The sequence below is a fragment of the Eretmochelys imbricata genome, chromosome 16 (genome assembly GCF_965152235.1).
Source record: "Eretmochelys imbricata isolate rEreImb1 chromosome 16, rEreImb1.hap1, whole genome shotgun sequence".
Classification (NCBI taxonomy): Eukaryota; Metazoa; Chordata; order Testudines; family Cheloniidae; genus Eretmochelys; species Eretmochelys imbricata.
The window spans coordinates 24,214,580-24,229,849 of NC_135587.1; the positions used below are offsets into that span (position 1 = coordinate 24,214,580).

At 37.4% G+C, this 15,270-nt stretch overlaps 1 protein-coding gene across 8 annotated transcripts in view; it reads right to left on the bottom strand.

Annotated features, from left to right (window-relative positions):
- The window catches only part of DENND1A (DENN domain containing 1A), a 413,337-nt gene that overhangs the window by 106,453 nt on the left and 291,614 nt on the right, over positions 1-15,270 (bottom strand). For 7 of the 8 annotated variants that reach the window (XM_077835776.1, XM_077835774.1, XM_077835771.1 and 4 more), the window contains exons 14-18: positions 5,570-5,671; positions 4,916-5,003; positions 4,280-4,320; positions 2,356-2,427; positions 1,135-1,191 (exon numbers count right to left, since the gene is read on the bottom strand). In XM_077835776.1, the coding sequence (XP_077691902.1) occupies positions 1,135-1,191; positions 2,356-2,427; positions 4,280-4,320; positions 4,916-5,003; positions 5,570-5,671 (360 nt within the window). The remainder of the gene's footprint in view (positions 1-1,134; positions 1,192-2,355; positions 2,428-4,279; positions 4,321-4,915; positions 5,004-5,569; positions 5,672-15,270) is intronic. The other variant, XM_077835772.1, reaches the window with a different exon arrangement.

The following is a 15,270-nucleotide window of genomic DNA, read 5'->3' on the forward strand; positions in this document are numbered from 1 at the left end:
GGTATCTGGAGTACTAGGGAGGGAGCAAGAATAAAGCTAAATAAATGAATGAATAACAGATATCTCATTAATTGGAAAGTGTCTCATCCTTTTGTATATAAATGTCACAGAGCATAATATAATACTAGCAATAAAAATGGTACAGTAAAATTCAGTAATTTTACTTAGTGCTGTTTTCTTTACAGATGCATGTGTTGGGGATTGGGAAACAAATTTCACTAGTTATTAGATTATGTTCAGAAACTAAAACACATGGAGTTAACTATTGCATAGGAAAATGCTGCATGCAGAAAAATTGCCTTCTGTTTTCTTTCTGTGATCAAATTATACGATCAGTTACCTGAAATGAGGTAACAAGTAAATATGAGGTTATTTTAAATCAACTGAACCAAATCTCCACCAATGTGCCCAACACTGTAGCTAATGGTCCACTGGTCCTTGCATTACACAGGCCTTATTTCATGAGTTGATTCTTACTACTTACATCAAAAGTAGCAATTAATATTGGATACCACACTGATCAGACACAATTTAGCATTCCCTGAATTTTACTGTTTAAACACAAAAAAGAATGAAATTCAGAGACAATAAAATGTCATCATCATAAGGCCAAAGTGCTGGCAAACTTAAAACTGCAAGAAATTCAGATTTAAAAATTACTTCAACCCTCGTTCTACAACACTGTGCCTAAACTTCACACTGATGAAATGTGATAACCATGTGTCCAATGAGAAACCTTGGGTTATTTCCCCTGAGAAGTTACCAGAGGAATATAACGGCAATTTGCCATTTGGAGCAAAGTTCACTGTCATTACTGTAGGCGTTATCAGCCAGTTTATGCAAAGCCCCCTCCCACAATGTCTTGGCACAACGGGCAGGCGAGGGACCACGATAAATGGAACACTCAATTTTCTGGCTTTCGTGGGTTTAAGTCAGAGCCTTAATGTATTTGAAGATAGTTTTTTGTCTGTGAATATTTATAACAGTGTGAAAAATCCAGGACAGCTGGTAATGCATTTTGAAGTGTGCTAACAACACTGTATCAAACAGCTTTCTATTGATCACATAATGCTTTTTGTGGCTAAGTATTTCATACATAAGCGCTTATACATTTTGAATAAGAACTTCAAGTACCTTTTGCTTCAAGCGGTTTTTCACCTCTTTTATTCCCATTTTTGCATGATCTTTTGCCTGCATGAAAAATTAATGTAAGTTAAAAATCTCTTTCTATTTCCAGCAGCGACTGTGCTCGATTTAAGTCCATCAAGACTCACCTTCTCTGATTATTGAAAATGGGAAGGAAAAATTGGATCATCAAGTTGAAAACATAATGGCTATAAAAACAAATACAAACCTGAAAGGTTAAAAAACCTTTAATGATACTGCAAAGATTTTGTTTTCTCTGTTTTGATAGCAGGGATTTTTGTTCCTCCCACCACCCCCCAGTTCCTCCTCCATGATTTTTCCTCTCTCTAATTATTTATCTCTGCTGCATGGTGACAATTACCAGCAATAGCACAGCTGTAAGATTCCTCACTGCAGTGTTCTGAATACCAGTTACATTTTACTAGGGCAGGTCCTAAATCTCAGGACCTTTGTCAGGCTGGAGGCAGGCAATAAGGGATAGTTTGAATAGACATCTGACTGCTTTTTGTCATATTTCATAGAATTCAGTATTGAAGAGATCCTGACATGCTTCCATATATTTTAGCCCTCTGCAGTGAAATGATCAGTTATAAACCATGTTACAATAACAGTTATTAGCTGTATGTTAACCAAGCACTGAACGATTTTCATTTAGAAAACAACCCAAGAAGCTTGGCTCAAAATAAGCAGGTATGAAAAATCTCTGGGGAAAAATAACAGACATTTACAAAAACTGGAACAATTGGCCAAATGAGAGGATTCCCTCATTTCCATGTAGCTGCTCACAGAGGCCCAGGGGTAACAATGGATTTCCAACAGTGTAATGATGAGATAGGAGAGGGGTTTAGTACAGGATATAGGGACCGTTCCAGGAAATAGTGCTATTTACTAAATAGGAAAGCAACTTCTGCACTTTGAAGATAAATCACCTGTCAAAGTCATTTTCTTTTACAGTGTAATTAGTATAAAATGTTTCAAACTGGTATTTCAGTTAAACAGAAAATATTTTAATAGAAGAATAGAAATTAAAAAACATTTCCGGATACATGCTTAATGGCCTAGTCTCTAGCACTTTATTGTTAATACGCATTTATCTTGTTCAAATAATTTCGTTAGTATAGAGAAAAAACTTTAATCTACAGATTCATTTAACACAGCATCATAGTTAGATTCAGTTGTCTGGGTCATAAGACAATACTCAGTACTTACAAACTTATAGACAGTCTTCATGGCCGGGTTAGCCTTGGTCTTTACTGTATTTATAATGGCTCCACTTCCTTTCTGTAATTACAGTAACAATGGAATCATTTTCATTGAGGCTGTTAAAGCAAATGACAGTCCAGAGCTATTATTTTAAACAGGAAATAACAGAAAGTATCAATTGTGTTAGATATCAGAGCAATATGCCTAAATGGTAATTTATTTTTATTTATGGTTACATAGTTCCACTCTCTCACCGAGGATTAGATACTACTTTTTCCAGGGCAAATCTGATCCATTTAAAATCATGTTTTAGGACAGAACTTTGCAATATAAAGGTTTCAGTTTCTCATAATAAAAATCACTCCCTTTACCGTATCGAGGCTTCTTCAGAGGTGCTCTCACTAAACAGTGTCCATAACAATTCTTATCACCCCCAAGGGTATCCTGCTTATTGCATTCAAGTAATAAACATGTTTAATACTAAAATACCCTACCAGCTCAACAGGAAAGACTGTACGTTCACTGAAAAAACCCTACTCTCTGCAGTGCACTTTCCTTTTCATGCCCTTGTTTTCTTTCTTACAGATTCTGTATATCTCAGATATGCTGCCTTTCTTAATATCTAAAAACTGGGATAAGGGAAGAATTGAGACAACATGAAATCCAACTACAATCTAAGCATAATTCCAGAAAAGCTGAACTGTGTGTAGAGGACACACTAAAAGACATATAAGGCTGTGATATGTCAGACAGAATAATCTATTAGGCTAGTTAGTGTTTTGTTTATCTTCTGAACACCATTGACTCTTGCTGCATAGTACGTTATTTGATAAATAAATCTTGTGTGCAGAGCAGATGGGTAAAATCCATGGAATAAAATCCCATATAATTCCATGATAGTTTATCCTAACATAGAATTATTTTTTCAGAAGTAAGCCAAATTTTGCTTCAATGTATTCTTATATTTATGATGTTATTACACAGCATTTATCTTACTTTTAACAAAAAAAAAAATTGTAAACTACTGAACATAACCACTTGGATTTTATATTCATTCACACCAATACTCTCTTCTCCTTTCACCATTTTGCATCCTACATATTTGTAAACAAGTGTGAAAAATTTTTTTTAAGCATTATTGGTATTTTAAATGTATTTAATGCACAAAGATCAAGATCATTTTCAGCCTAGCTGTTTGTGCATTAGAGAATTCTACTCATAATCAGGGCTAGAGAAAAATGGGATCATATATTTAAAAAGGTGAGCTCTCCCTAAATAATTATTTTACAGTCATACACAGCCTTAACTATGGATAATTTTAATGTATCACTTATGGTGGGAGGGACTCTTTAAAGTTAGATCCCAATTATTAATCTAAAATCATCATTTATTATTCACATAAAGTGACAAGTTATTTATAAATATGTATACAGTATATTTAATTTATATCAATTAAATAGAGCATTAGTCTAAGCAGACGCAGATAAACTCATTTGCAGCCTATACTAGGCTACAACAAACAATGCTATCCCCTATTCAGTACTTCACATTGTTCAGCTTTGTGAACAGCTTTTCACTGTGGCTTAGGTTTCCACAATAATATTAAAAAGAAAAAGAATGAACTCTGTTCAGAATAGGTAACAGCATATATCTACATGCCTTTCATATGGCCTCCAAGATGCTAAAACCAGGATTGAAAAATATGAGAAATATAAACTCAGTTTCCCAATTTTTCTTCCTTACTGTTTTCCCTTCTGTTCTTCGCTCCATATTAACAGCACATTATCTTTTAGCTAGGTTAGTTTTATCTGGCCTAAACTAAATATTGTGGGATAGAAGCTGATCTTGCTCATGCCAGTGAAATTGAATAATGGTGCAATAACTGAATTGTCCAGTAAGAACGACAATGATTAGAATACTGTATTCTTACCCTTACTGTAGAGAGCCACTGGTGGTACAGTCTGTCACTCCCTGGTGATATAGAGGAAAATTCTTTATTGGTAAGAAACGGGATACAAATGAGAAAAGCTGGCGTTCAACTGTGTCTAGTGGTAGTAAAGTATAGATATTTAGAAGAAGATGTCTACCCTTTTCCCCTTCTGGAAACAGAATAACCAAAAATTAACAAGGTAGCCAGTGGGCGAAAGAAAGGTGGGTAAATGGAATTATTATTTTTCCTGGATTTTCTCATATAGATTTGAGAAAGTTAATGTTTTTTTTAATGGTCATGAAAAGAAAGAGAAGGTGTCAATGGTTAATTCCAAAGTTTCTCAGTTCTGACATGCAAGACCTGTTCTAGTTTTGTGTTAGATAGCTAACCAGACAGTACTGCTCAGAACAAGGCAGAGGTTTGTAACGCCAAATAGACAATGAAGGATATATTTATTTATCCAAGTTGGGATTGAGATCTCCAGAGAAAAAAGGACAGCATCAATCAACACACTTCAACCCATAGACTGAAGCTGGTACAATTACTCAGGCAAGTGATTTCTCTGACCTATTAAATCACAAAGTATAAGGTATTGGATACTATCCAAAATCAGTTGAATGAACAGATATTTCTTACCAGCATATTCTCCCATATTTATCTCTTCTTCAAAAACATCACTGAAGCCCTCTCCAGAGTTGAGACGATCAAGGCGCCCATCAATAAACTTTAAAACAGGGGAAGTATAATAAAAATGTGTGAACAGATAAAGCATTCAATTCTACTGCACTTCAAAAGATTATTCTGTACTTTCTCCAGAAGGACAAAGTTCCAAAGTCTTTGTGGGGGACAGCCTTTAAATAGGTAGACTGGAGAAAGGAATATCACTTTGCCAACCAGTATGACAATTCTTTATTTCAGAGCAGTCAATGATGTGGTTTTTGGCCTTCTTGAAATGGCACAGTAATACCCTAGTTTATACACTGAAGCTTACAGACACATCAGCTCAAACTGAAGCCAATGAGAATTTTGCTATGGACTTCAATTGGAGGGGAACATAAATTATAGTTATTAAAATACAGAAATTCTTATAAATTGGGTTTAATCCATGCCAGAAAATAAAAATTAAGTTACTGTTGAAGGAGTGACATATATCTTAATTACTAAATTAAGGAACTAATTTTTCTGAGTACATGCTTAGTGTAGATCAAAGAACATAGGAATAATGTTGATAAGAAAAACAGTTCTTTTGTGAAATAAGCTACAACAATGCTGAAGCAATTAAAACAATACCTGCTTAAAGAGCTGGAGCTGAATAGCATTCTGAAGAAACTGCCTCATGGCAGTAGAACGATGAGAGACAAACGTTTCTTCACAAAAAGTGATTGGCTCCTCCTGTAAAGTTCAGAGCATTGAAAACACTGAAACAGCTTTGCTTGAATAACTGAGTTTGAATTTTATTCTATTTTCCTTCAAAAAAAAATTAAAGACAAGTCTGATATGAAGTTGGATAAACTACTGTTCTTCTCAGTTCACACATGAGAGAGAGTGAGAAAGGACAGAGCTGCCTTTAATCATGTTACTTAGAGATAATGTACAAAAACTGTGTGCAGTCAAGATAAAACCCATTTGCTCTCTGCACATTTTGCTATGACTGAGTGGGGGGGGGGGGAGGTTTCATTCCCCCAAAAGGTACTTTCTGATTTAATACCTCAAGAAACTGACATAGAAAAAGTTCTCAAGTTTTGTGTATTCAAATCCTCAAATACCTCAAAACACGCTTTGAATCGACCCAGAGAGTTAACCTGCACAAACAAGTCTGTAATTTCTGCTTTGTGTTCTCTCCACAGTTCAGAAAGAGAAGACTTTCATATCCTGAATTGAATGAAATTTCCCTTTTTCACAGGCTTGTTGGCAAAAGACAGAGATTGTTTTGAAGCTCTACTTTTATCTTATTTTAATGAGTTATGTTAATGCTGAAGTCTGCTGTGCATCTGCCATAAGGGCACAAATTTCCTCCACATTTAAATCTACAAATTCTCAGCATAGCGAGTAAATTCATGTATTAAGTTTCAAAAATGGCAGTAACAAAGAATGATAAAATTATGTTGATGTAAAATTAATGCTGAATTCTTTTCATGCTCATATAAAAATATAATCAGGGCTTTTCATCTGGAAAGAGTTTAGAGTCTACACACTAGGCAGCAGAGTGCCTGAAAGACAGAACTCCCTCTTTAAGAGCTCGTTTTGGTTTCAGTTCCCCCCAAATCCTTCAGTTTAAGAATCTGAACTATTGGTGGATGTGCTATGTCTCAATCTTACCACAGTAAGCAAAGTAGCAGCCAGTGTAGCATTACTGGAGGAGATGGGAATGAGTTTCTTAAGTGACGCTGGACAAAAGTTCTGGATAATGATTAATGTTTTATCTTATCTCAGCAGTATAATCTTCAGCTGAATCACTTTCATAGGTATTTAGGGGACCCCAATCACTGCAGTATGTAGGGAGAGAAAGTGTGAACTACAAAGATGTATGTACTCCACGCCTTTGCTGTCTCCCAGGCTAGGCTGATGTAACATACTCCTTAATGGGTTTCTTTAAAAAAGGATCTAGAAAGAAACGTAAGTGTTTGCAGAACATGTCTGTATACTTGCTCCTCAGGACAGGAATGGTCTTACCTCCATGATCTACACTGGCTGTTCATGTGCAAAAGGCCGCATTTCAAGGGTCTTTGTACCTAGATAATACAGGGCTCTATGTACTTGAGTGATTGACTGTCACCCTGTGCTTATGCTAAGCAATTAGATCTGGACAGGAAGAGTCTACTGGTAACAATGTCCCTCTGTAACTATTTCTAACCACAGGTTTCAGAGGAGCAGCTGTGTTAGTCTGTATCCGCAAAAAGAAAAGGAGTACTTGTGGCTCCTTTTCTTTTTTGCGGATACAGACTAACACGGCTGCTACTCTGAAACCTGTCATTATGCAAGGCACTGAATTTAGCAGTATGGAGTGGAAATCCATCAACTTCATGAAAAAACTCATACAGATAGAGACAGACATTATCTTCCTTTTATAGTAACACCCATTGTTTCACTTTCTCTGTGTATATAAAATCTCCCCACTGTATTTTCCACTGCATGCATCCGATGAAGTGAGCTGTAGCTCACAAAAGCTTATGCTCAGATAAATTTGTTAGTCTCTAAGGTGCCACAAGTACTCTATTTCTAACCAATGCTTGAAACAGGACTCATGATTACTGCTAAAATTGGGTAGGTAAAAAGGCGCATGCCATTTCACTGGGAGTATCTAGATTGCTTTGATCCCTTTGGCCTGTCTGGTGAAAAAGCTCATTGCACCCTTAAACATGGCCAACGTTTATGTTTGTTTTCAGAGCTCAGGCACAAGCTCTGCAATAGGTGTGAGGGGACTGAAGGGACTGAACGGGACTGGTGGGCGAGTTCACGTGTCAAAAGGAGAGCTGAGGCACACAGGAGTTTGGAAAGTGGGAAAATCTATTAATCACATTTGACAAGGAATTGGTATTTTTGTCCAATATGATGTCCCCTTGTAACAACTTTGCATATAAGTAAAATAGTTACTACCCCACTTTGTAAAGAAGAGAGTCACAATGCCACAGATCACTACAACTAGAGAGAGGTGATCTAGAAAACTTAGACCCTACAAATGCTATACTGCGCCAAATGAACTACAAGGAACTATTCTCTTCTGGACACACAGCAATGCCATGCCCCCCTTCATATTAGTGAAGCTATATGTGTCAGGCTCTATTTATTATTGGGATCAGAGAGTGGGTAGCTACAATGTCAGTAACAAATGGTGTCACAAATAGGATTCTAACAGTCTCCTTGACCAGCATAAAGAGGGATTTGCCCTGAGAACCCAATTACAAATGCTTGGCAAAGGCTCTGTCTCACTATGTTTGTAACTGACGTGGCCAGGGTCCCAGTGTGAACAGGACACGGAGGTCTCTAAAGAGAGTAGCATGTGTGTCTATATACACTTACTCTGTGGTCAGAGAAAAACCTGAAGAAGATTTGGCTTTCATTTAAACCTTCATTTCAAAACATTTGAAAGGAGAACCACCAACTTACTCGTTCATAGCCTATAAAGCTTCTGAAGCGCCCACAGAGATCACACGGGGTAAGAGCGCTTTGGAAGGAGCACAGCGCTATCGAACGGAAGTTCGTTTTGCTCCATGTTATACAACATTTGGCATTCTGACACCACATTTGCAACGTGACACAAACTCCGCCCCATTCAGCTGAAATGATCTCCTATCCTTACACATAAACATGGAAGCAGAGAGAAGCCTGGCATAATGTTAGCACACTTTCTTCCCCGAACTAGTAATGATTTAGTTAGGTGGTCTGGTTGATAGACCTTTTGGCTTCTGTAGAGCCAATTCAGGCTCCACTTTTGCTGGACGATAAAAAAAAAAAACCAACCCAACAAACCAACTTTAACCATCCAGGTCAAGACGTGAGTTTTCTGGCTTAGAATCCATTAGTACCAGTTATCCTCCATGACCTGAAGGAGAGTGAAAACTCATACTACTTAACCCCATCCTCAGCTTCATTACAAAAAGAAAAGATGGATTACAGGACTGTCTTCTTAACAGATGTAGTCAATTGTAAATTATACAGCTAATCAGCTCTGCTGTCACTGACAGGTGACATTGTGCAAAGGGAAAATTCTAGGAGGTGCAGGTGTTTTGTGAAAGTAATGGATTTGCTCAAGCATAAGACCATCATTATAACAACATCAGTTAACAACTCTTTCATCTATTTAACTTGCAGTTTCCAGCAGTAAGAATTTAGGTTTTTATCAATCTAAAATGTAAATGTCTGTTATTCTCTTCTTCCACTTCAAACCCTCTAAAGAGGCCAGGATCTGGCATTGTGGATGCAAGAAATGCATGCCTATTGTAATCCTATCGCAAACATGTGTAAAGTTTTGACACAGGAGAACTTTCTTTTAGTGACAGAAATTATGCACAAATTCTAAAGAGATTTTGCTCATAACCACATATACAAGGGGGGGCATTTTCAAAGGTAAAACTGGGAGCTATGTGCCCATCTCTCACTGAATATCAGTGTCCTTTGTTCCATTGGAAATCTCCTCACAGAATAATGAAGATCATTAAGACAGCGTAGCTACCTCATGACCCTTTATAAGCTGAACAATCCAGCGTACTGCTCACTCTGGCCATGCAATTTGTTGTCAGCCTCGTTATTTTTAAATTGGCAAGTCAATTACATTTTAAAATAATGTTTAATTCCTGCTTAAGATAGCCAGCCCTAAATGAAGAGCCCAGGATAGTACAAGTACCACTCAAAAGGGATTTACCTCACACTGTTCTGGAGTGCTGCAAACACTGTCAGTTTCTTCCAAATGCTGCTGTTTATTTTGGAAGCCACAGGGCAAGGAGAAAGAGAAAAGCATGCATCGCATAGCTATGACACCCTCGTCTTGTAAGGAGATCACTGCTTCCCAAAGAGGAAAATGTTCTGCAAGTGGCTATAGGAGCAGCAGCATTGGAGACCTTTGCCAGCAATACAAGCATTGTATCTGAAATGGTTGACTCAGCAGAGCAGTAGGGAGACCAGTTGGATAGTGCTGGCAACAGCTACCACATTAAACACTACAAAAATCATCTAAAAAGAAGGGAGGCAAAGGACTATGGAGGCTGAAGAGAGGGCAGGATGGTGCATGGCACAGACAAAGCAGTTAAAGAAGGGTTAGGAGACATGAGGAAACAAAGAGCCACCTGTGAAGGGCTATGTATACAGACAAAAAGACAGAAAGACCTATCCACTTGGTGAAATCACAGCAGTTCACAGGCCTAGAAGTCCTTTCTCATGCAGAGAAGAGGTGACACTTAAATGCACGTCAGTGGTGCAGGAAAACATAGCTGTTGCTGTAACTGCTGGAGAAAGCACGTCTCATTAAACTCCAGTTTGAATTATTATTTCAACACTGAGGGTCTTGCAAGGAGAAATGCAGCCTTACAATCTGGTACCTAGAGTAAAAAATACTGGAGACCTGTTCAGAGAATCCAAAAAACTATGCCATGGAAAATATGACTAGCATCTCCTGCATTATCACGGACACTATGTGGTGCGTGCTTCTGAATTTCATTCTGGTGTGTACGTGTCTTTAAACAATGTAGCCTCTCTAATAAACACACAAGCCATTAGAGCTGTTCTGTACCTCAGTCATTAAATGAAAAAGTGGGTGGAACGAGGTGACAGCTTGTAGGTTGTTGGTTAGTCACTGCACAATTTGAATACGTTGTGAAGATAACAAAAACCCAAATATACAGCAAGAACAATGAAACTATACTGCACATGTAAGAGATTAAGATAGTTTTGTTTTATTACCTTGATGTTACACATAACAGTGGCCTTTAGAATACTGTCTATGTTGTCAATGACAAAGTGAAACCTGCAGTGATATTCTGGGAACTAGCATCCCAAATTCCAGCCAGAATTAGAATGAAACCAAGACACGATATCATTCTACTAATATGCAACAGCAACCCCAAGAAAGGCAACTCCTCTGCAGACCTTACAAGAACTGTGAGTGAAATGTTAAGTAAAGATTAGCTTATCATAGCTGGAGACAGATGATCACTCAGTCAGCAGGATTCCATACAGACAATTTTAAGTTGGTTATAGATACATAAAGGGCAATTGGCTCGTTTCAGTTTCTCTTTGCAATGACAAATAACCTTGCCATAACCAGTGCATATATTCAGCACAAGAAAGCTCATCTCTATCTTTCTTGGTCATAATGGAATCAGGAGAGCATGGATCAAATACATCCTAATAAGCAAATGATACCATATTTTATTTGCAATTCAAGATACTGCTCAGGAACAAAGAAATCTCTTGCTCACATATTTAACTACATTTGTCATAATGAACAATAAATTAAGAACCAATACTCAAAAGAGCAAGACCAGTGCATTAGGTCTATTAGGATGCCACCAATTGTGACAAATTTGGATTGCTAACAGAAGCTACTTACATTATTTGAATGCAAAGAATAGGCTTTTGCAAATATACTTCATATTTACTATGCAGGCTGTACCCTACCTTGCATTCTTATGTATACACAATCTCTATTATTGGTCAATTTTAGGGTTTTCTTGGGTATCTAAGAACTGGCAAAGTGTTTGGGCACCATTCTTTTTATGAGTTTACAATGTCAAAAAAACTTGGACAACTCGCCTAAACACTCACTACTACTGGCTATTGGCAGATTAGATTGTCTTTGCAAGTGACACAGAGTTTGGCCAGCTCAAAACACACAAAAATAATATTCCACTTCAGTAATAATCTCACAAAAGGACAGGAATTGTGCGAGTAACGATCACAGGACATGAGATCACCAGCCATCAGCATAGTCAATATGTCCCTGCCTGGTAATATGAAATTACTGAGGGTCCAGGGAAGAAGCAAGTTTGTAGCCTCAGTAGAAAAGATACAGGACCTAGGGATGTTTTGTTGATGTTACTAGATACAGACAGGCTCTATCCGGCTCTGTAATGCCCACATGGACTCACACAATGTGTTTCCCCAAGTCCTAATCTGGATTGGACTAAACCGTCACAGAAGTGAATTCTGGCTACCCTAGTGGGTTCACCCCACAAAATGAGGGTTTTTTTCACTGAATGAAGATGGGGTGAGGGGATTGTTGACTGATTGTTGAGTGATTTGTGAACAAAAATCCCATTTTAAAAAAATGACTGCCAATTAGCACTCTAAGTCTCATTGAAAGCCTTCTCCAAGTGATTTTATGTAGATGTTTGAAACCAATGAGACTTAGTGGGACTCAGGTGCTTTTGAAAATTTTACTCATAGGCACTTCCAAAAATGCCAGAGAGAATTCACTTTACAAGTCTTAATTGGATAAGGAGCAGATCTGTCCATTTTGATGCAAGTAAAACCACACCTACAGCAGCAAAACCAGAAAGATAAAAACCCCTAAAAGATTCAAGATTTATCATCTATTCACAAAGAATATGTTCAATATATACACCTACTACAGCTATCTGAAGCATTTTTACTACTATAGTCACTGACATCTTAAGTCAACAAGAGCAAAGCGAAATTAGGGATTTAAGAATTCATATCAAGTGAAAAAATACATCGATCAGCGATATGATTTGCAAGACTATCTCTTCTATAATGGTTATTAAAATAGTGTTACCAATTATATTTCTTTTACTCCATCAACAATTCAGTGGATTGTGAATTGTGATCAATTCTAAAAATAACCTAAATATCTTAAAAAGTCATACACCTTATTTAGGCATATTAAAATCACAACGGAATTTTTAATTCTACACAATTGAGTGTCTGCAATACTTAAGGGCACAACAAGGCATAGCAAGAATGATATTGCTTCTACTTATCTAACTGTATCTAGTTAGATTTGATTAGACATTTTGCATATAAATGCTATTACGAGGAAGAAATGACTGCACAATAGTTTGTTTTGAAAGACTTCTATTACGCAAAACAAAGAACCTTGCGGGCCAAAAAAGAAACTCAAAACCTGATCAACATTAACCAGTCCAGATACCTAATTAGACCCAACAGGCAAAATCTCCCCTCCAGAGCTACAATATTTTACAGATTAAGAACAAAGGGACGAAGATAACAAGTAACTTGCACAAATTCACAGAAGTCTCTGGCAGAGTATGGAATAGAGCCCCAATTCCCAGAGTCCTTGTATGGTGCCTTAACAACAAGACTATTTCTTCCTCTTCCTACTTAGAGGTATGTTAATGCATTAGTGTGTTTAAAGACTCATAAAAGATGTAATAATATGGAGTTACGAGCAGAGAGTCTTTAGCGTGTTCAGAAAGCAAGCCTCAATTTAACTACCTGTGCTAGGAATGTGCTCTATGCCCAGCATATACGTTACTGCCACACTGTCTCCTTTACTGGTCTACGTTGATACTATTATACAAAATCCCTGTGGCATGCGTGCAGTTTCATCATTAGAAATTTCAGCTGGCAAGGTAATTTTGGGGCCGATTCTGTAATCACTCCATATGCAATACTCTCATTGAAGTCAATGAGTGCTGCATGCAAAGCAGCTACCGATTCAAAGCCTCTATAATGCAAAAGTCCTTTTCTATTATAGCCATTGTGGGAGTACTAGTGACACTACAATGAAGGAGAAAATTATAGTGTTGTTACTCATATGAGCTATTTTCTACCATGACAAAATATTACGAAGAGCGTGGGATTGAAAATACAGATAAGCCACACACACACACAAAGAAAACGTTGATATTCGAACAAAGAAAATTTCAATATATTAAACAGAATGTTCTGTTAATAGAAGATATAAGGTGATCCACTTCACAAATGAAAAGTAGGTGGACAGGATTTAGAGACAGCCTATGTTCCCAGAGATCAAGACTGGAGATATTTTGCTTTCCTTTAATTTCTTAGATAACTATATCAAGCCTAAACTCATTCAGTCAGATTATACTCTGTATAATCATGAGGAAGAACTGTACTGAAGAAAGTAAAACTCCTTCCCATCCCATGGAGTGATTCAAGAAGGGACTGGTTTCAGAGTAACAGCCGTGTTAATCTGTATTCGCAAAAAGAAAAGGAGTACTTGTGGCACCTTAGAGACTAACCAATTTATTTGAGCGTAAGCTTTCGTGAGCTACAGCTCACTTCATCGGATGCATACTGTGGAAAGTGTAGAAGATCTTTTATACACACAAAGCATGAAAAAATACCTCCCCCCACCCCACTCTCCTGCTGGCAATAGCTTATCTAAAGTGATCACTCTCCTTACAATGTGAATGATAATTAAGTTGGGCCATTTCCAGCCCAAATCCAGGTTTTCTGGGACTCAGATGTAACCTATTGATAGAAAAAATCTACCACAAAAACGTTAAAAGTTCAGAATCATCCTCACATCTTACCCAATGTGAGAATGTTAATTCAACCAAGAACCCATCATCAGACATTGTGTCCTGCTGGGGACCTCAGAACAATATTGACAGTGTCACCCTCCAATATCAAAATGCCTGAGGGTTCAGAAATGAGTAGTGAGTTGATACACATGAAAAAGCAGAGGATAAAAAAAATGCATGTGTTGTGGGGGTGAGAGAGAGGACAGAAGAGATGTAAGAGTACTTGAGTTTTGGAGATAAAATATCCAAAAGAAATAAGGCATCAAGAAAAATTCCCAATGTGGACATTTCTAATTGCACAAATAAACTGCTCTTCAGCATATTGTATGTATTTGAGTCAGAATAAGATTCCTCAATTAAGTATGTAACTTCTACGTAAGATGATCCCAACACAAGAATCACACCTAGCTTTGTGCTGGAGTACAATGGCTGTTTTGAAGGTTGGAAGCATCATAACATCCCACCAGTGGAGGGTAGGGTGGGGGGGAAAGAGGACAACAAAAACTATGGCTAGCTTGAAGCAGAACTTGGGAATAGAGGAGAGAAACTTTAGCTGTAAAAGTAACACATAACAATCCTCTTCTGTCCTAACCCAATAATACAATCCTCCCCACAAATAACATAAATCTAATGGAATGAAGAACAAGTTTTAAATTTCACTAGCTAGGGACACCTAGTCACTCATGGATTTATTAATATGTGAAAATAAACGGATGTAATAGCGATGAACCCTCTCACTATATCCACGGTAATATAAATGTCTATTATAAAGCCTGTAGTGCAGCCTGATTTGTCCTCATGTTACTTGTTCTGTTAATTGGGTGGGGAAGCCTCAGCAGGACACACAAAGGAGGAATTTGAAAATTCTAAAGGCTAATTGACAATGCAGCAGGACTGTTATTCCGAGGAAAAAGGATGGTTTAGAGGAGAAGCCTGTTTAGAGGCTGAATGTATTAGGTCCTCTGGGAAGGTTAATCACATTTCTTCTATTCTAGTTACGTAACAATCTCTGGGGAAATCCAATCA